General features: G+C 43.8%; 1 protein-coding gene across 4 annotated transcripts; it reads right to left on the reverse strand.

Annotated features, from left to right (window-relative positions):
- Nucleotides 1-308: 308 nt before the first annotated feature.
- LOC127306195 (replication protein A 70 kDa DNA-binding subunit A) lies at nt 309-14870 on the reverse strand. Of its 4 annotated transcripts, XM_051336816.2 has the most exons (16): nt 13982-14446; nt 13497-13708; nt 13304-13399; nt 13137-13208; nt 9744-9887; nt 9381-9654; nt 9180-9282; nt 8960-9090; nt 8668-8749; nt 8449-8581; nt 8203-8360; nt 7621-8127; nt 7424-7532; nt 7254-7336; nt 6934-7026; nt 309-892 (listed from the first exon to the last, which is right to left on the reverse strand). In XM_051336816.2, the coding sequence occupies exons 5-15, from the start codon at nt 9885-9887 to the stop codon at nt 6975-6977; spliced, it is 1776 nt and encodes a 591-aa protein (XP_051192776.1). In that variant the 5' UTR covers nt 13137-13208; nt 13304-13399; nt 13497-13708; nt 13982-14446; the 3' UTR covers nt 309-892; nt 6934-6974. The 4 variants fall into 4 exon arrangements, with proteins under 4 accessions (XP_051192776.1, XP_071678958.1, XP_051192775.1 ...); XM_071822857.1 differs by lacking the exons at nt 13137-13208; nt 13304-13399; nt 13497-13708 and adding an exon at nt 10960-11343 and having other exon boundaries at nt 13982-14870; XM_051336815.2 differs by lacking the exons at nt 13137-13208; nt 13304-13399; nt 13497-13708.
- Between the last annotated feature and the right edge of the window lie 6639 nt (nt 14871-21509).

Below are 21509 nucleotides of genomic sequence, written 5' to 3' on the forward strand. Positions count from 1 at the left end.
TCATGTTTATATAATTTATCTCATAGCCGAACCGTTCCTTTTTCTAGTGGATAAATAATGTGGATGTCATGCAAATACAAAATCAAGATCCTGTAGGTGCCAACGTGATAGAGAATAGAAGTAACGAAGAGGATGAGCTAACCTTGCTAGCTGCTGGAGCGGGCGAGCCGCTGGCTCCGCATAAGGACAGTTTAGTTTCAGAGAAGTGGCTCAAAGACCAACAATGTAAATGAGTTCATTGCTCCAGGAACCATACAAAAGCAGCAAGCTCGAACAGCTGCCCATGGCACAAACGACTGGACACCGAGTTTAGTTTCAGACAACAGGTTTCAGACAACAGGCAGTAATATTAGTAGGTAGCAACTAAAGTTCAGTTCTAGGAAATAGCAGCCAATAAGATCAGCAAAGGTAGCTAGAGCTAACCCATGAACTCGGCACGCACTACTGCAGGGCTCCTCCCCTGTTTGCACAGAGGGTGTACTTGCAAAGCGTGCCTTACATGCTTATACAAAATAAGCTTTACACTGGGGTGACCTTTACACTGGGGTGACAGTGCAAAGGTGACCCATTGACCGCATATACTACTGCAGGGCTCCTCCCCTGTTTGCACAGAGGGTGTACCTGCAAAGCGTGCTTCATAAACAGCGTGGGCTTATACAAAAGAAGCTTTGCACTGGCATTTACATAGACAGTGCAAAGGTGACATCGATTTGCACCAAGACGATGAGGCTGCCTCGGTAACCCGACGATCTAGCAAGGAAGGCTCACTGACCAACAGCACAGGGCGAGCCACGGAATGTTACTAAGATACTAACAAGCTCTTCAGATGGTCCATGTGAGGCATGCTTGCAGAAGGCACCATAGCTGAAGATAAGGCAGCGCGGACGAAGACCTGAATGTAAGAAGCCGTTATAATCTGTTAGCCTAGAAGAGAAGTAACCGAAGTGAGATTACAAATTGTAGAGATCAGAGGCGGCGGCTAACCTTGTGGGTGGAAGCTCACTCTCTATTCAGTCTAGGGTTACACGGTACTGAGGTGAGAATATATATAGCTCAGCCACATACACAGCAGATGGGCCACATGGGCCAGAAACATAAAGCCCAGTAACGGTTCAACACTCCCCCTCAAGATGGGTGATATATATCTATCATCCCCATCTTGTCACAAGCCAAGTTGCATTCCTTTGTTCCTAGTCCTTTTGTTAAACAATCTGCAATCTGCTGTCTAGTGTTCACATAATCAATCTTGATAATTCCAGCATCTAATTTCTCCTTGATAAAGAACCTGTCAATCTCTATATGTTTGGTTCTGTCATGTTGGACTGGATTGTTTGCTATACATATTGCTGACTTGTTATCACACCAAACATTTAAATGACCATCTCTTAGCACCTTCAGCTCACGTAAGAGATTTTTTACCCATAGCATATCACTCAATCCTTCAGACATGGCACGGTATTCAGCTTCAGCGGATGACTTTGATACAACTTGTTGCTTTTTACTCCTCCATGATACTAGGTTACCTCCAACAAATACACAATATCCTGAAGTTGACCTCCTGTCATCAAGACAACTTGCCCAATCAGCATCACTATAACCATCTATTACTAGATGTCCATTACTTCTGAACCATAACCCTTTTCCTGGAGTTCCCTTTAGGTACCTCAGAATTCGATGTACTGCATCTAGGTGACCAGTCCTTGGTTCATGCATATATCTACTTACAACGCTCACTGCATAAGCAATGTCTAGCCTTGTATGACATAAATATAGCAACCTTCCTACAAGTCTTTGATAAGTTTCCTTTTCCACCAATTCTCCAGATTCAGCTGTTATCTTATAATTTTGATCAATGGGGGTTGCGGCTGCTCGACATTGCATCATTCCTGTGTCATTCAACAAGTCTAGAACATACTTGCGTTGTGACAACACTATGCCCCTTGCCGATCGTGCTATTTGTATCCCAAGAAAATACCTGAGTTGGCCAAGATCCTTCACCTCAAAAACCCTACTTAGACACTTCTTCAATCTGAGTATTTCAGCTTCATCATCCCCAGTAATTATGATATCATCCACATAAACAGCCAGAATAGTAATCCTTTGGTTTGAATGCCTGTAAAACACAGTGTGATCACCATTGCACTGTCTATATCCCATGGCACACACGGCCCTTCTAAACCGATCAAACCAGGCTCTTGGAGATTGTTTCAGGCCATAGAGAGCCTTTTTTAGTTTGCACACTTTACCTCCATTTTCAGCAGCAACCATTCCTAGTGGCACCTCCATATACACCTCTTCCTGAAGGTCACCATGCAAGAAGGCATTCTTCACATCAAGCTGATGTAGTGGCCATCCAAAATTAACTGCACAAGATATCAAGATCCTCACAGTGTTCATTTTCGCCACAGGGGCAAAGGTTTCGTCATAGTCAATCCCATATGTTTGACTATATCCCCTTGCAACCAACCTTGCCTTATACCTTTCTATCTTTCCCTCCGGACTTTGTTTGACTGTAAACACCCACTTGCATCCAACAGCTTTCTTTCCATCTGGTAAGGTAGTCAACTCCCAAGTTTGATTCTTCCTTAATGCTTCCAACTCTTCTCTCATAGCAACACACCATTTAGGATCTTGTTTTGCAACTGTCCAATCAGTAGGAATATGCACTAATTGGAGAGACGCAACAAATGCCAGATGGGAGGGTGACAAAGCTTCATAAGACACATAGTTGCTGATATCATGAACATTAAACCCATATTTCTTCACAGGTCTGCTTGTAGCTGCTCTAGTCCCCTTTCTTAGTGCAATTGGTAGGTCTGCCGATCCTCTAGTGATATTTGAGTTCACCTCCAACGGTGCACTCGATGAACTATCTTCAGCAGATTGTCTGTCTTCAGCAGATTGTTCTTCCTCTTGTATTTGTGACCCCTGTACCAAATTATCTTCTTCCCCCTGTTCAACATTCTCACGTCGCCTCCTTGTGTACACTTGAAGTTGCTTTTCTTGGCCCTGTTGTAAAGCAGTTACATGGGCACCCTGTTGTGGTGCAGTTACATGGGCACCATCAGCTTCAGACTCTGAAGAGATCAGATCCGATCCAATCACCAGCGGAGAAGGTTGACCCTTTGTTGTTGCATCAGAATTTTCTGCAGGTGTGACTGTACCGTTTGTATTCTCCCCCTCTTGATCAGCGCTCAACTGTGACAGATGATCAAGACCTTCAAACAATATGCTTAAGTCTGTTTGCTCACCATAAAAGGGTTCAGATTCACGAAAGGTGACATCCATACTCACAAAAGTTCTGCGCTCAGTTGGATTCCAGCATTTATATCCTTGTTGTCCGGGAGGATAGCCAATAAAAATGCATTTCACAGCCTTGGGATCAAGCTTACTTGCTGATGGTCTGTGATCCCTGACAAAGCAAGTACAGCCGAAGACCTTGGGGGCAACAGGAAATTTGTTTTCTCCAAATAAAAGTTCACATGGCGATTTCATGCCCAAAATCCGTGAAGGCATGCGATTAATAAGAAAGGTAGCAGTTAGAACTGCCTCACTCCATAGAAATTTCGGTACATTCATAGTGTACATGAGAGAGCGAGTTACCTCTAATATGTGTCGATTCTTTCTTTCAGCTACTCCATTTTGGGGAGGAGTATCTGGGCAGGAAGTTTGATGCATGATACCTTTCTCGGATAAGAATCTGCCAAATCTGTTGTTAACATACTCTGTCCCATTATCAGATCTGAGCATTTGTACCTGCACCCTAAATTGAGTGTTTACATATGCACAGAAGTCCTGAAAGCATTGAAACACCTCATCTTTGTGGCGTAAAAGATACACCCAGGTCATGCGGGTATAACAATCAATGAAGGTTACAAAATATTTCATTCCACTAATCGACATAGTAGGACATGTCCATACATCAGAGTGCACAAGAGCGAAGGGAGCTATACTTCTCAGCCCCTTACTCACATAAGATGTTCTGGTATGTTTAGCATACTCACATGCATCACATTTCAGTTTGTTCATGTCTACTCTACTCATTACATCAGGACAAACTTTGCTCATCTTATCAAAGGAAATGTGCCCCATTCGACAATGATGGATCATGGCCTTGCTCTCTTTATCACCTTGGACCGCTGCGAGCACCACTGAGTATCCTAGCAACTTAGGCTTCTCTCGGTCCAGGTACCATAACCCTCTACATCTGATTCCGTCCCCAAGCTTCCTTCCAGTCATCCTCTCCTGAATTAAACACATATACTTATCAAGAATAATGCGGCAATCAATCTGATCCACCAGGTTACTCAAAGAGATCAAGCTCACTGGAAATGCAGGCACATGTAGGACAGAGGATAACTTTATGTTAGATGAACACTGGACATCTCCAACACCTTTTACAGGTTGAGCAGTACCATCTGCAGTTTGAATGGTTTCATGGTATGTAGATGGGTACTGATTATACATCTCAAACTCTCTACTATTACCAGTAACATGCCTTGAGGCACCAGAATCTAATACCCAATCAGAATCAAGCTTATGAGCAGCTAGAGAGACATTTTCTGTATTACCTTTGGTGTAGACAAAATGAGCAAACTGCCCGAAGCTCGTTTCTCCTTGCTGTTCATTTTTCTTCACTTCCCCTTCAACACTTCCCTGATTCTGAGTTACTGATCTACCTCCCTCTGTAAATGTCATATTGGCTCTGGCCCCTCCTTGTGGACCGCCTGAGTTGTGGTAGTAATTTCCTCCGTTTCTGCCTCTACCACCTCTATAGTATCCCCTGCCATACCTGCTGCCTCTGAAACCTCCTCTGCCTCGGCGAGGTGGAGCTGTACATTGATGGACAAGGTGGCCACTTACTCCACAGTTGAAGCACTCTCTGGTCTCAGACACAAGATAGGCAGGCCTTTGTGTAAGTTCCCCTTTTCCATTGCACTTCAGTCTTGTTTCCTCTTGTGCAATAGCGGCAATAGCAGCTTCAAGTGAAGGCAACTGAGTTTCATGCATCAGATTCGCCCTCCTATTCTCAAAGTCTTGATTCAGACCCTTCAAAAACTTGAGCACACGCTTGCCTTCAATCCATTTCTTTGCTGCCACAACACATTCAGTATGGGTGAGCACCAAAGGATCAAGATGATCCAAATCAGCCCACAACTGCTTCAGCTCCCCCACATAAGTCATCACTGACTTTTCACCTTGAGTGAGATCATGCAGTCTATCCTCAAGTTGAGAAACAAGCATCACATTTCCCTTACCAGAATACATCTGAGACAAAGCTTCCCATACCTCTTTTGCAGTAGGCAGTGCCTCAACAGATGCAGCAACTGGCGGGGTTAAAGAGCTGAGCAACCACGCAAGTATTCCTGAATCAGTAGTGCTCCATTTCTTCCACTCGGCACCTTGCTTCTCAACAGGTTCAACAACTTCTCCCAGAACATATCCTTCCAAAGCTTTCGTCTTCAGCAACAGCCGTCCTCTCCTAGACCAGCTCAAATAATTGCTAACACCCTCCAGTTTAATCTCGTTTGGTGCCAGTTCCAGCTTTTGCACCCCCTCTGCCTGTGAGACTCCAGCAAGTAGAGCCCCATCTCCTGACCTGACCACAGCCGTAGCCTCTGTAGTCTTGGCGGTGAGGATCTCCGCCAGCCTGTCCAGTGCCTTTGCCAAATCGTCTCCCATGGCTCAGCCTTGCCACAACACTTCCCTCAGACCTCCTGATGCAGAACCACCAAATCCCTCGCAGCCTCCAACAGATCCACTCACTGGGTCTTCATCTCCAGCGCCACCCCCTCCATCCTCTAGAGCTCTGATACCATGTAGAGATCAGAGGCGGCGGCTAACCTTGTGGGTGGAAGCTCACTCTCTATTCAGTCTAGGGTTACACGGTACTGAGGTGAGAATATATATAGCTCAGCCACATACACAGCAGATGGGCCACATGGGCCAGAAACATAAAGCCCAGTAACGGTTCAACACAAATATAATTCCGAGAGAGCCTAGAAGAGAAGTAACCGAAGTGAGATTACAAATATAATTCCGAGAGAGGAAGGAACAAGTCAAAACCGAACACTCTTAAAATAGCGGAATAGGAAATCTTAAAAGTGGGCACGAAAAACAATCATAGCTGAAATCAGTGGCAAGAAGAAAACTTGTCAGGTAAGGAAGAGTCCTTCCTCTGGTTTCCAACCCTGTCCTATTTGATCTAGATAAGGAGTTTCCTGGTTGTTCTGGGCTATGCGAACTCAAAATATCTAATGGAGGAACCTTTTTTTTGTTTGACTTCCCTTCATTGATCTTAATGATGCAGTGCATTTTCATGTATCTCGTGCCGATGAAACCTACATGGAACTATTTCTTATTTAGACATGGCATATATGTACCCGTATCGCGGATGCTCTGTGGTTCTTGTTTATCATTACTCAAGAAGGGACCGTGCGTAAGAAAATGCTATAAATGGCCAATTCTAGCAGGTTTGCCCGCTAGGAATTATGTAGGTTATGATGAGTGTTGCTAATATCCATTCAAACATTTCTGTCTGATTCTGCTGCTGAGTTCCATGATCTTCTAACCTTATATGCGCACTATCTTGAGTGATTAGCCATCACTCACTGAGGGCAACCCTCTATGGCAGTTTAGCTTAGTAAACCAATCACTGACTAAGGGTATTATGTTTCTCTGCCAAGTTCTGTTAAGGCTTAGTGAACTAACCGCTAATTAAGGTATTATGTTTCTCTGCCAAATCTTATTAAGGTATTTAGTGAAACTATCCAGCTGCAACATGAAAGGAAATTTCGGGTATTATTTTGCTAAACCAAAGCAGAGATAGAAGAAAGAATTCCCAGAGAGAAAAGAACAAGCAAAGATAGAACACCCGCAGAACAGCGGAAAGGGAAATTATAAAAGCAGGCGCAAAAAACAAGAGAGTCAAACCTTATATACATACGCCGCCCACAAACACATCGTCCAAGTGTCTACGGCTTCGCTTTCTTGGGCAAGGTACCTGACTTCGCAGAATTGGCGTTCCTAAGACAGAAGAAAGAATGTCATGTACCTGTGGCTGGCTTTAGATAAAGTAGCACCATGTATTTAGGCTAAACCAAAGAAGGCGTAAAGAATATATTCATGGATTATTTGTCCAGCAGGGGGTGGTACATACATCCTAGAGCATAAAGCGGAAGTCGAAAACATAAAAATATCAAATCAAACATAATAATACCTAAACCTACAGGCAATAGGCGACGAAAGAATACCTCTTAGATTTTGGGTTTGGAGGCGGTCCGTTTTTCTCTACATCAGTGGTTATACCATCATCTTCCACAGGCTCAACCAACGTCTGGAAAATGTGCCAAGGAATGCAAGGTAAAGAAAGGATATCCAGGAAACGCTATCACAGGCAAAGATTAAAAGCACGTAGACTAACCGCTGGCTCTTCTTCAGCTGCGGCGGCACAAGCATCAGCCAACTGTGTGTTCCGTTTCGGAGGGCTTGAAAACAAAGAACGCTTCGTGCCACGCTTAGGGGCAGACGAACTGATGTGGGAAACAATAAATTAGGCAATGACATGGAAACAAAACAAACAAGATGTGCACACATCGAGAACAGGTAAAACAAGAATACCCTTTAGCTGGAGTCCCAGGGCTAGCAATAGGAGAAGGGGGTGTTGCATTCCCACTGCTATGCGATCCACCAAACGTAGCAGCCCTGTGATGCACATGTGATAGAGTTGGACCTAAGGGCAAGAGCCTGGAACCTGAACCACCAGCGGACGATGAAGCCCCAGCAGACCTCGAGGAAGCAGCAAAAGCCAGAGGAGGTAACTCGGGTTTGTAGGTCTCCTCAATCCTGCAGACTTGGAAATTCAGGTTCTCGCTATTGCCTGAGTTCCATTTCTTCGAAATGGAAACTAAAAGCTTGTACTTGTGGCCAACGAGACGCTCAATCTCAGCCGGAATAGCTGTGTCGTGTCTAGCAACATTGGCCAACTCATCAACCGTGTAATAGCCTGGATATCTTTGCCGCATCAAGTTCATGAGTTGCTTGCCCACGGCCCCTGCCGCAACCTTTTCGAACATCACAAATTCAGATTCACCTGTGGCATCAGTCGCAAAGAAGGAGATGCAATACCTGAAAGCAAGGAGCAAACCACGATTAGGCAACATGTACCAGGGAATTAAAACAGGCAAGTGGCGAGGCACTTACGCTAGGCTAACGTCAGAAGAATCGCAGTCTTTGCCCGAACACCGAAATCGGCACCCATCGTGCTTAGAGGACTTGCGGCACACGGAGCACGAAGCGAACCACCAGCGCTGGTCTGCGCCGAGCCGGTCAGCAGTCGCAGTGCAAAGGAATTTCTTTTCCTGGGAACATAGTTGGATCCAGGTAAGAAAAATGTAAAACAAGTATAAATCTGTAATGAAGAGATTTTTCAGAGACAAAACAACTGACCATATCCACGAAGGGATCAACTTCATTCAGCTGTTCGAGGGTTTTCTCAGCGGGAGGCTCGTACACTCGGGGCGCGATGGCACCTGGCCCTGTAGGGACATAGGTGGCTAGAGGAACAAACTGCGGCCCAATCCTATTTCCAAAAATCCAAACGTAAGTATAGAGCAGACGGTAGAAAAGCCAGCACTAACAGGAAAATGTTAATTTCAGAGAACATACTTCTCACGGAACAAGTTAATATCAGGTATGTCCTCATCAATGTACCAACGACAGGCAGAACTACCACTCAACCCTCTAACACCTAAAAAGAAATTGCAGAACAAGAGATACTCAGGTGGTGAGAAACTGAGAACGGCTGCACAAAACATATGAAACGATTCGTGTACGCAAGCAACAAAACACAACAACCCATCACATAACACTGAAAAGAGGTGCATTAACATACTTATAGCAGAAGAGATGTAGAGGCATAAACATACCAACTACAAGAAGTGAGAATCACAACACTTACCATGAGATGCCTTTGGCAGCGTTCCTACAAAGATAGCAATGACTGGTTCTTTCTCACCCATGGCACGAACTGCTTCCGCGTCAAACTCAAGTGCTCGATCACCCCAAAGAACAAGCCTAATCTCATTGCCCCTGTACAATGAAACACAGGAAGATAATCAAGAAGGTGTATAGGCAACAAAGAGCGCACGCACGCAGAGAAAAGGAGAACAACAGCTTACAACAAGTCCTTCAGTATAACAGTCCTCGTATTAGAAGCAGCCTGCTGGTACATTGACTGAACAGGGATCACATCAGAAACCATGTCAATCTTCCCAATAACATCTGTACAGAAATAGCCCAGAAATCAAGAGGTAGTCACAGAAGGTGAATAGGAGTAGCCTCGTGAGTAGTGAGAGGAGAAGAAAATTAATAAAACTAACCAATGAAGCGTTCGGCACGGCCACAGGGGACTGGGATATCTGTAAACGAAGTAAGACTGTACCTACAGAATGGGTATGTATCCGCCAACCCAGGTCTTTCTTCAACCGTGGTATACCTTGTAAACTGAACCATGAAAGGGCTCTCAACAGGCCTGAAGGTTGGCTTCGACGGATTACAGAAAAACTTCCTTATAACAAACACCTTCCCTTCCTCCAACACATCCTTAAGCCGTTCAGATGTAGCCGGAGGGAGCTGACCATACATATGGTTTCCCTAAAGAAACAAAAACAAATTTATAGCCGGCACAAGAAGAAAGCGAGAAACGGTAAAACCGTAGAAAACCGTAGAACTATAACACCAACCTCAACGTCAAGTAGAACCAGATCAGTGTGCTGAATAGGCCCTTCATCGGTCCCTCCACGATAGTGCCACATGCGAGAAACAAGGACACAGATCGTCCACTGATGGTTGTCGCTGTGGATCTCAGAAAGCAGGTTGAACGCCATCTGAATCAACATAACAAAGACGATTAAAGCAGGAGGATGCAGCAGAGTGAACACAAGCATAATAAGCAAATAAGAGGAATAAGGACAAAACAAAGGAACCATAAAGCAAGCGCAATCATAGAGCCATTACCTTGTAGAAAATCAAAACAGCTGCTAAAACAGCCACTACCAAAACACCAGAAGCATAATTTTTCGAGAAAATTCATGCCTCAGGGAAAACATGCAGATAGCCTAACCAACGAAGCAAGAGACCATACATAGCACACTGGCAGAAGCATGCGGCGAAAGCCTCCAAAACCAGGAGACTAAATGCTAGCATGAAACCATAATATATACACCCCAACATTCCAAGCAATCAGAGCACCAACAAAGATTATTCATCGACAAGTGACTGGAATATTTCAGCAGACACCCATGGCACCTCTGTTCGCTAGATAGATTAGCCATAGAAGTGAGATAAGCTATACATAGAACACCGGCAAAAGCATGCAACAAACACACCAGGATTCCAAACCAAAAGGCCAAAAGCTTTCATGGAACCAAAGCATATATACTATAACTATGTACATTATTAGACTACTGAGCAATACTATCTGCCGACAAGTGCTTGAAAAATTTCAGAGAACACAATGTTCCTAGTTTCAGAACCACACGTGCCATCCTCGTTCTCAATCAATATCTTTAGGGCTTCTTTTGAGGTTACACGGGACACAGCGACATAAAACTGGCCATGGGTGAATACAGGAGTTTTAAGATACAAACCAACTGCTGCAAGAGTCTGGCCTTGACTTTTATTAATGGTCATCGCATAACATATTCTAATAGGAAACTGGCGGCGGTGTAAATTAAATGGCCATTTAGGATCTCTAGTTGTAAGACATATCCTGGGTATGTAGACAACATCTCCAACATGGGAGCCAGTCATCACAATGGCCTCAATGACTTTCTCAGCAAGCCTAGTGACAATAAGACGCGTGCCATTACATAAACCAGCTGCCTGGCTTATATTTCTAAGAAGCATGATGGGAACACCTTTTTTAAGCACCAGCCTATGATATGGGAAGTTGTTTACCTTGATAGTATTTAGGACCTCAACGGGATAAAAAATATCTATGTTACGAATCCCATCAGCGGAGTTTCCTGTAGAGTCACAGCTTAAGTATTCCTTCTCCTCACCAGGCACCATAGAAAGAACATGCCTATTGACATCTTCAGCTACCTCATTAGTCGGTGTCAAGATGGCTCTTTCTCTTAAATAGTTCGGATCAGAGTACCTTTTCAAGAAATCAACATATACAGCCTCAACAATAGCACCTATTTTATCACCATCAGTATGCACTAAATGTTCGTCAGGGATGGTAATCCAAGTTGGGTCCGATTCCCCCGGGCGCGCCACGGCAGGAAGTGTGCCATCACCGATGCTCAGAACCCACCGAGCAAAGGCTGCTGCCGCGACCTGCACATCAGGATCAGTGCTTTGAACAGCCAGACGCTGGTTAATAGTAAGGTGAAGAACCGTAACATGATCCCATAGAGGAGAATTAGTAATAGCAGAACCTACAACCTGGGAACGTGTCCCGCCCTCAATTACCGGCAAGATCTGCCTAAGATCACCACCCAAGACAACCACCTTCCCACCAAATGGTTCATCAGCTAGCAAAGGGTCATGGTCAGACAGGACATCACGCAAACTTCGATCAAGTGCCTCAAAGCATTTCCTATGTGTCATCAAGGCCTCATCCCAAATAATAAGGGACGACGCCTCAATCAAAGAAGAAAGCATTGTACCCCTCCGAATGTCACAGACCCCATTAGCATCTAGGTTAATAGGAATCTTAAATCTAGAATGAGTTGTCCTACCGGCCAGGCAACAGAAGAGACGCAACACCCGAAGATGCAACAGTCAAGACAATTCTTTTATATCCCCTAAGATATGTAACCAAAGCATTCCAAAGAAAAGTCTTTCCAGTGCCACCCTGTCCTGAGACAAAAAAATAACCCAGGCTTACCATCTCGCACCTTATCTACGATAGACTCAAAGGCAATTTTCTGATCTTCATTAAGCTGAAGTCGCATAGCCTCAGAGGTCCTAATGAGTGTTTCACAGTCCTGCGAAAGCTCGTCACTAATCATGGTATTTCCACACGAATCAGCAGCATAGCTTGTCTTTAGAGGCAAAGCATAATCTAGAATTTTACATCCGTTCTTAGAGAAGACAATAGATAATTCATCTAAAAGCATATTTCTCAGCTCATCGTCGGGAACAGTATAGGAAGCATCATGAAGAGAACATTGTATCCTATACTGGATGTCTTCAGCCAAATAAGTCCAATATTTCTCAAAAAAGCCATTTTCATCAAGGACACCACAGAAAATAATCATAGTAACAAACAGCTGTCGTAACTGGTTCCCCATACCCCACTTCAAAGCCTCATCGAAAGCACAGTACCACTCACTGTCATCGCCTAACAACCCTCTTGCAGCACATGCATCCTTAAACGATTCATACACAACGCCATTATAAGTCCTAACGTCGGCATAACACTTTGCGCCTTTTACAATCATCAACAACATTCTGAGATAGTAAAGCTCACCGGTAGAAGGGTGAACATAATATACCCTCCCAATTTTGTCACTCCGTTTTCTCCGCACCCATTGTTTATTTTCTAGCACCCAAGACCACTTTGTTGGAAAATCACAGTAAGTTAAAGACCGGGCGTTAGCATACTTGGCATTACCAACAAACCATTCAGTTAGCATGGTCTTTTGTAACAGGCTATTATTAATAATCGCAGGAAGCTTAGCGAGTGCGCGAAAACGCACAATTTTAAAAACGGTTGGGCCTCCACCATCGTTCACGGAACGGTCTATGGTTGCTCCCATGGAGGTGAAAGCGAACAGGCAATTGTACTGGCGTATTTTCTCAAGAAATGCTTTGCTACGCACGGGGCCATCGAAATCAAGGAGGGCACGCAGGAACTCCGGCGGCTCCTTGAAAGGTGCAATAAAGACCTTCCCACCTTTGCAGCAATTGTTATAGACAACTCGCCTTTCAGTGATCGCAGACGCACTCTTCACCCTTTCCTGGTACCAGAAACTCGCCTTACACAGGCCACAACGATAGTCCGGCCCTCCATAGTAAGACTTATCTGCATAGCCAGCTACAGGTTTTCTCGGTTCAGAACCAAGCAAATAAAAACATGATAGCAACAAATACAGGCAGCACAAGCCACATGAGGTTTCTATTACCTTTTAAGATATCAACCTCCTCTGTTGTAAACCCAACCCACAAAGGCTCCAAGGGGGAAGTAAATGGAGCATCTGTACCAAACATGGGCATATAAAATCTCACAGAACTAAAATAGCACACAGCAAGCTAAACCAAGCAAGTAACAGGGGAAAGAGCAAACAACAACCTGGTGTGCGCCCACGCTGCCTATCATGTATGACCTTGCACCTTTTTCGGTTTCTAGTAGCAACCTCTGGACTAACAACAGGGAAGAAACCATCCCCTACAGGAGAACCAGCAACAGCACGCACGCACAAACATTAAGAAGCTGAAACAAAAGGAACCCACCAGCACCCAAAAGAAAACAATGAAGCGCATACATTTTCTTTTGGGGAGGCCTGCAGAAACAAACCCAACAGGCGCCGGCAGTGGCACAAACCGGGCTCTATGGCGCCTAGGCGCACTGGTTCGAACTTTAGAAGCAGAAGCCACCCTGAATGCTCTTGTACGGGCAGGACGAGGGCCAACCATGACGACAGCAAGAACGCATAGGCACGAGCAATTTTAAGGAGAAACTCACTCTGCACATACACTATAGTACACCTCATGTCAGAACCGACCCATCCTCCGTCACCTCACGCAAGTCAAACAAAGCCGGCAGAGCACAACATGCAACGAGGGCCTCATGAACAGTAATAAAAACGGAAACAACAGTGCACATCCAGTGGATCACGGTAGTAAAACATTGAGGAGCAAATAAATGGTAAACACATAGACACAACGCACGGATACAGGCTATGACACAGAAACAGTGGTAAGCAAAAGGTTAACCAAAATCAAGAGCTCTAAATAAGGAGAAACAAACCTTGGGTGGAGCTGCGAGCAGAAGACAACACCGTTCAGCCCTAGCAAATCCTCAAGTGGCGAGACCTGCGTGTTTAAAACGAGAATGCATGAGGCACCAAACAAAACGAACAGAAGGCCATGCCACTATATGTCCCTATCAATAGCAGAAGCAGACAACACTGAACATACTCCGGTGGTCATACATGAAACCATTTAATTTGCTTTGAATAACTTCCATGTAAATAACAAAACAGTTTGTGTTGACCTCAACAAAATGGCAGCCTACCTTATGAAAAAGCAAAATTTACCTATCAATAGCAGAAGCAGACACCACTGAACATAATTTGGTGGTCATATAGGAAACCATTTAATTTGCTTTGAATAACTTCCATGTAAATAACAAAACAGTTTGTGTTAACCTCAACAAAATGGCAACCTACCTTATGGGAAAAAAGCAAAATTTACCTCGTAGATTGAAAGAGGCAAAATTTTCACACATGATTAGGGAAGAGAAAAGTACCAAGTTTTATCTCAGCACTAACTACATAAAGTAAAATGCATTGAACCAAAAAGTGTGATGGAATATAACAGGGGCGACACTGCATAATATAGCTGAACCAAAATATCTGAAAATATATCACTTTTTTCACGACAGTACTAATTCAAGGGTCCAAAATATCTGAAAAGACATTCAGCTCTCTACCTCATCAAATTGCAACTCAAACCCCCAAACCCCTTTGTTAGTGGTCCAGTTAAATGTGTTATCAGAGAAAAGGAGTTATAAAAGCATGCTTACAATAATAAGTAGCAGCAGAAACTACAAGGAATTCCTCAGCCTAATCAGTAACTATTTTTAATTTATCGATACTTCAAGAAAACAAGTACTCTTGGTCCCTAAATAATTAGGACATAATTAACAGGAAGGAAAACTTAAATTATTTGTGTTTTTTCTTGTTCAATATGGCTGACGTGCAACTGTTATTAAATCTGTATGAACAGAACATGCTAATCTCAAGACTCAAGAACAAAATGTGCCAACACAAGAACGAACTTTCTATAAGGCAATGCGAGATCATTCCGCACTGGTATTTTCTACTACAACAAAACATACACATACTATCTATCTAAAAATGCTTACGTGTTTGAGGTATTAACAACCAAATGCTTACTGCTGATTAGGAAGCAGGCATCTCACGAAACAAGGAAAAGTGGGAAATGATAGAGGTCAAGAAGAAGACCAACCGAGTTAAAAAAAAAAAAAAGACCAACCAGCTCGTGCGAAAAGATAAGATCGTGGAACAAGGCCAGCACCACGGACGGAACAACCTGCAAGAAACAGACAGAAGCACATACGACTCACCATGCAGGCATTTCACCAAACACGTAGAAGGCAGGGAGGGGAAACGTACATAACTGAGAAGAAGCAGGGGGAGACAAACCAGGCTATGCGAGTCGAGAAGGCCGGGGAAGAAGCGCAGCAGCGTCGCCAAGCACCCTGCAGCGGAGGACGAGCAGATGAGCGAAAGCAGGAACACACCGCCGGCAACCAAAGAAGGTACAGTAAGAACCTACCCTAACCAAAAAAAGACGCCGGCCACCTGAAACTCCATTGGACCCTTGAGACGGAGCAGCCAGAGAGCGAGCAGGGGAGAGGAGAGGTGTGACAGAGCAGGCGAGGGCGAGGACGACGAGCGGGGGAAAAGAAGGAGAGAAGTGAGGCCGCGCGGGACTGACCGGGAAGGGGAGGGCGAGTAGGAGAGGGGAGGGGGAAAAACGGTAATTCTGAACGTACGGAATCTTTCTTACGGAATAGTTTTACGGACTGACATGGATGCACGTGATTGGTACGGTTGATTCTGCTTTGCATGATTTCAGGGACATAGACTGCCCAACTTGATGCCACGTCTGTCTGTAAGAGTGATTTTGTACAAAATCATCCGTATGTGTAGCGTTACTGGGGGAAAAATGGAGCACCAACCCGTGCGCCTACCCACCAACGGCCAGGCAACACGAGGAAGAAGGGCCCGCGGATGCCACGACCACGCGCGGGCGGGTAGAAAATAGAGTCAGTGCGGCTCTCGGCCAACGGGTACCATCTCCACGACGGTCCTCGGCTGACCGGTCCACAGTGCCATTCAGCGGTAAAAAAGGAAGCCCATAGATGCGCACCAGGCCAGGGAAGACCATGCTCGCCGACAAGCGGATCCCACGAGACAAAGGGACCAGCACGCAGCGAAACAGAGAGCTCAGAGGACAGGTAGACGAGGCGCTCTCCACCACCGGCCTACGAAACTGTGAAAAAGGCTACGAAAGCCAGGGAAATAGGAGAGGGAAACAGCCGACGCGAGCTAGCGCCCGCCAGCGTCTCTTTCTACTGGTCCCACATTTAAACTGACCCACGTGTCATAGACTAAGAATGAGATACTGATGGTATTAAAATTGCACCGCATCGGATGGCCAGCGTCAGATGCGTTTACTGCTTGGGTTGAAACGAACGACCAAGATGTTTTTGCCCCTTTTGGTGGCTTGTCTGGCCGAGTTGCCTAGCGGCATTTAGAAGTAGAATTTTGTTTGCCATTTCTCAATTCGGTGTTCTCTACCATTCTTCGTTTTGAGTTCTTTCATAATTATACTTTGCATTATTTAGCTTGAATAAAATACTAGAGAAGTAATTTATTACAAAATCTAGAGTTTTTTAGTATATCATTTATTGATCTTCCTTTTATTTCTTCTTTCTTCCTTAGTTCAGTATCTTATTGCCTCAGTTATTATTTACTTATGTATCTGAATTGTTCAGTCTCGCAATCTTAGTCATAAGTTCATCTACTCTCTCTCTCTCTTCCTCATCTTGAGCAAATCATTCATTTCATTCTCTTAGTTTAAATTTCTCTTACATCATCTTACCTCAGTTATATTCTCCAATCCCTTATTCTGTTTTTCATCTTACCTCAGTATTATTGGGTCATTATTTTACTTTATTTTAATTTTCTTATTTAATTCATTGTTTCATTTCCCTCATTTCTTGACATTTCTGTTTGGTCGGTTCTCTGTTTATCAGATTCTTCATTATCCACTCAGTATTCATCATATGGTTCATTATTTATTCATTATCTCAGTTTCCTCAATATTCGACCTTTATTTCTTCAGTCAAGTGTTGCTTTCTTTGGCATTTTCCTCCTTTTTTATTCAGTCTCTCTTTGATCATAGTGTCAATCTCTCTGTCGTTAGCCCTCTACCTTCAGCCTTTCTCTTTTCAGTCAAATGTTGCTTTCTTCGTTTATCCAATCTCTCTTTCGTTGGTATGAGTTAGGTGTTTAGTTTGTCAGTTAGCCTTTTCTTCAGTTATCTCATTAGCCACTTCATGTTCCTCCTCATCAACCTTGTTAGTGTACATGATGACTTAGTCCTTGTGCATGTTAGAGTTCTTTAGCTACACAAACGCCGCGTCCACCCTCATGTGATGCACGATAGCTAGCATCCAAGAATTAGATGTTCAGATTGGCTTCAGTTTCGTTAGGTGTTGATAGACTTCAGGTCCGTGTAGTGTCAATTAGATTTAGTTATGTTGGATTTTTTACCCCCTAAAACTCTATTGCAAACTTCCAAACAATTGATGTGACAGACCATATTTGATTCAATAGGATTTTTTTTTTTGCAAGGGGTAGTGTTCCTGTAGCTGTTGTTTTCATTATTTTGGTTCTCCAAGTGATCATTTATTGTAATAGCTTTTCGGTTTGTGTGTGTGCATGCAACTAAGGAAGATGAAGCTAGCTTTTGGTTCTCCAAGTGATCATTTGTTGTAAGCTAGCTTTTCAGTTCAACTCTTGTACCTCTCATGGTATACATTTAACAATTTTTCTTTAAGTTCTGAATCATTTCTCACTTTTCTTTGTTTTTTCTTTGGATCTTTTGATCCCCCACTCTCAACGAGCGACAGATGGAGGTCGGAGACCTGGAGTTAGTGGAGGCCAGGGAGGTGCTTTCTTGCTGCAGAACACCTGATGCGGCATCAGTTTGCGTGGGTGGAGTTGGCTCAAGTCGTGTTTTTTTCATCGGTTATGTATGGAACTTTTTTGCCTACATGCAGAGGAGTTGAACTGAAGAAAAGGGACTCAAGTATGAGCCGTTACAACTCAGCGGTGGTCTGAAAAATGTGTTTGTTTGCTCAACTAAAAACAGATAGTTTTCTCTTTCATTTTCATTTACTTTTAAGTTTGACAGCTGTCATCTTATTACTGGTTCCAACAATCTGTCTGTTTATACCCAACACCAAATCAAGTGTACTAAAAGGGCCTCGCATGCGTTGCCGAGCCGTTTTTCTATTTACGTGTTGTTCCATATTATATGTATTCCATATTGTACGTATGGTGGGCACTAAATGAAATGGCGAAAGTAAATCCATATTATTTTCTCGAGAACAACAATGGATATCAAAAGACAGAGGATTGCACTTGGAAATAGTTTGCTTTTCAGCTTCAACACAAAATTCATAGACCGAGCAAATGGCCTATAGTTCTAGGGCATAGTTGAGAAAATAATAATGCAAGCCAAGATGAAAGGAGAAATAAACCAAATTTATTAGTAAAAGAAGGTTTGCTCTTTGGTAAAGGAGTGTCCCGAACGAGAGAGAACGCCATCGCCTTCGAATTGTCGCGCTGCTCCTCCCCTCCCTTGGAATGGAGCCAGGACGCTTGGCGTCCTCTGACATCGTCCTCATTTTCCTCCGGCGGTCTTCTTCTTATGCTCTGCCATGTTGGGTACTACTTTGCGGGCAGCTTCGTGGACGTTGGTATTTATGTGATCCATGTAGTCTCCATTGCGTCGTGAGTCTCGTGGTTGTCGCCATCCTCGTGCTCACGAATGGAAATTTTGATATATCGGACCACCGACCCCAATAAGATACTAAAGAAGACCACCTATGAGTGCAAATGACAACCGTGGCGGCACGCATGCCAGGTGACACGTCACACATGCCGCCACTGATTGTGGTGGCAGGTCCTGTCGCTAGCGCGTCTAACTCACTAGCGTCCCAATAAAATCATTCCAAAGTACTTCTCCATTTCGGAACAAGCTCTTGGTGAAAAAGACTGGCGTGTAGTCCAAAAAGCGCCTATGGAAGATCCACTATTTTCTTCGCACCAAGTCAATCTCCATGCATATATTCTGCCAGTTCTCATTCAATCTCTTTTCATCCGGGAAGCTTCCCCGTGATACGTCTCAAACGTATCTATAATTTCTTATGTTCCATGCTACTTTTATGATGATACTCACATGTTTTATACACACTTTATGTCATTATTATGCATTTTCCGGCACTAACCTATTGACGAGATGCCGAAGAGCCAGTTGTTGTTTTCTGTTGTTTTTGGTTTCAGAAATCCTACAAAGGAAATATTCTCGGAATTGGACGAAATCAACGCCCAGGGTCTTATTTTTCCACGAAGCTTCCAGAAGACCGAAAGGGTTGCGAAGTGGGGCGACGAGGCGCCGCCACCATAGGGCCGCGCGGCCAGAGGGGGGCCCGCGCCGCCCTATGGTGTGGACCCTTCGCGCCGCCTCCAACCCTACCCTTCCGCCTACTTAAAGCCTTCGTCGCGAAACCCCCTGTACCGAGAGCCACGATACGGAAAACCTTCCAGAGACGCAGTCGCCGCCAATCCCATCTCGGGGGATTTAGGAGATCGCCTTCGGCACCCTGCCGGAGAGGGGAATCATCTCCCGGAGGACTCTTCATCGCCATGATCGCCTCCGGATTGATGTGTGAGTAGTTTATCCTTGGACTATGGGTCCATAGCAGTAGCTAGATGGTTGTCTTCTCCTCATTGTGCTATCATGTTACATCTTGTGAGCTGCCTATCATGATCAAGATCATCTATTTGTAATGCTACATGTTGTGTTTGTTGGGATCCGATGAATATGGAATACTATGTCAAGTTGATTATCAATCTATCATATAGGTTGTTTATGTTTTTGCATGCTCTCTGTTGCTAGTAGAGGCTCTGGCCAAGTTGATACTTGTAACTCCAAGAGGGAGTATTTATGCTCGATAATGGGTTCATGCCTCCATTGAATCTGGGACAGTGATAGAAAGTTCTAAGGTTGTGGATGTGCTGTTGCCACTAGGGATAAAACATCAATGCTTTGTCTAAGGATATTTGTGTTGATTACATTACGCACCATACTTAATGCAATTGTCTGTTGTTTGCAACTTAATACTGGAAGGGGTGCGGATGCTAACCCGAAGGTGGACTTTTTAGGCATAGATGCATGCTGGATAGCGGTCTATGTACTTTGTCGTAATGCCCTGATTAAATCTCATAGTAGTCATTGTGTCATGTATGTGCATTGTTATGCCCTCTCTATTTGTCAATTGCCCAACTGTAATTTGTTCACCCAACATGCTATTTATCTTATGGGAGAGACACCACTAGTGAACTGTGGACCCCGGTCCATTCTTTACATCTGAAATACAATCTACTGCAATACTTGTTCTTTACTGTTCTTCGCAAACAAACATCATCTTCCACACCATACGGTTAATCCTTTGTTTACAGCAAGCCGGTGAGATTGACAACCTCACTGTTATGTTGGGGCAAAGTACTTTGATTGTGTTGTGCAGGTTCCACGTTGGTGCCGGAATCCCTGGTGTTGCGCCGCACTACACTCCGTCACCAACAACCTTCACGTGTTCCTTGACTCCTACTGGTTCGATAACCTTGGTTTCTTACTGAGGGAAAACTTGCTACTGTACACATCACACCTTTCTCTTGGGGTTCCCAACGGACGTGTGTCAACTGCACGCATCAAGCTCTTTTTCTGGCGTCGTTGCCGGGGAGATCAAGACACGCTGCAAGGGGAGTCTCCCACATCCAATCTCTTTACTTTGTTTTTGTCTTGCTTTACTTTACTTTATTTACTGCTTTGTTTGTTCTCTATATCAAAAATACAAAAAAAATTAGTTGCTAGTTTTACTTTATTTACTGTCTTGTTTGCATTCTCTATATCAAAAACACAAAAAAATTAGTTACTTGCATTTACTTTATTTAGTTTGCTTTATTTACTACTGTTAAAATGAATACTGCTGAAAACACTAAGTTGTGTGACTTCACTAGCACAAATAATAATGATTTCCTATGCACACCTATTGCTCCACCTGCTACTACAGCAGAATTTTTTGAAATTAAACCTGCTTTACTAAATCTTGTCATGAGAGAGCAATTTTCTGGTGTTAGTTCTGATCTTTGCTGCCCATCTTAATAATTTTGTTGAACTTTGTGAAATGCAAAAGTATAAGGATGTAGATGGTGATATTATAAAATTGAAATTGTTTCCTTTCTCCTTAAGAGGAAGAGCTAAAGATTGGTTGCTATCTTTGCCTAAGAATAGTATTGATTCATGGACTAAATGCAAAGATGCTTTCATTGGTAGATATTATCCTCCTGCTAAAATTATATCTTTGAGAAGTAGCATAATGAATTTTAAGCAATTGGATAATGAACATGTTGCCCAAGCATGGGAAAGAATGAAATCTTTGGTAAAGAATTGCC

The sequence above is a fragment of the Lolium perenne genome, chromosome 6 (assembly GCF_019359855.2).
Source record: "Lolium perenne isolate Kyuss_39 chromosome 6, Kyuss_2.0, whole genome shotgun sequence".
NCBI classification, from domain to species: domain Eukaryota; kingdom Viridiplantae; phylum Streptophyta; class Magnoliopsida; order Poales; family Poaceae; genus Lolium; species Lolium perenne.

What these genes read in the sequence shown, in the direction of transcription:
- LOC127306195 (XM_071822857.1), bottom strand. Translation starts at nt 11,073, where the DNA reads ATGGTGCCTGGTGAGGAGAAGGAATACTTAAGCTGTGACTCTACAGGA. An exon ending in CCGTGCCGAACGCTTCATTG is followed by an intron (nt 9,283 to 9,380) that starts GTTAGTTTTATT and finishes ATTTCTGTACAG; the next exon opens with ATGTTATTGGGAAGATTGAC. An exon ending in GTTATACTGAAGGACTTGTT is followed by an intron (nt 9,091 to 9,179) that starts GTAAGCTGTTGT and finishes TTCATTGTACAG; the next exon opens with GGGCAATGAGATTAGGCTTG.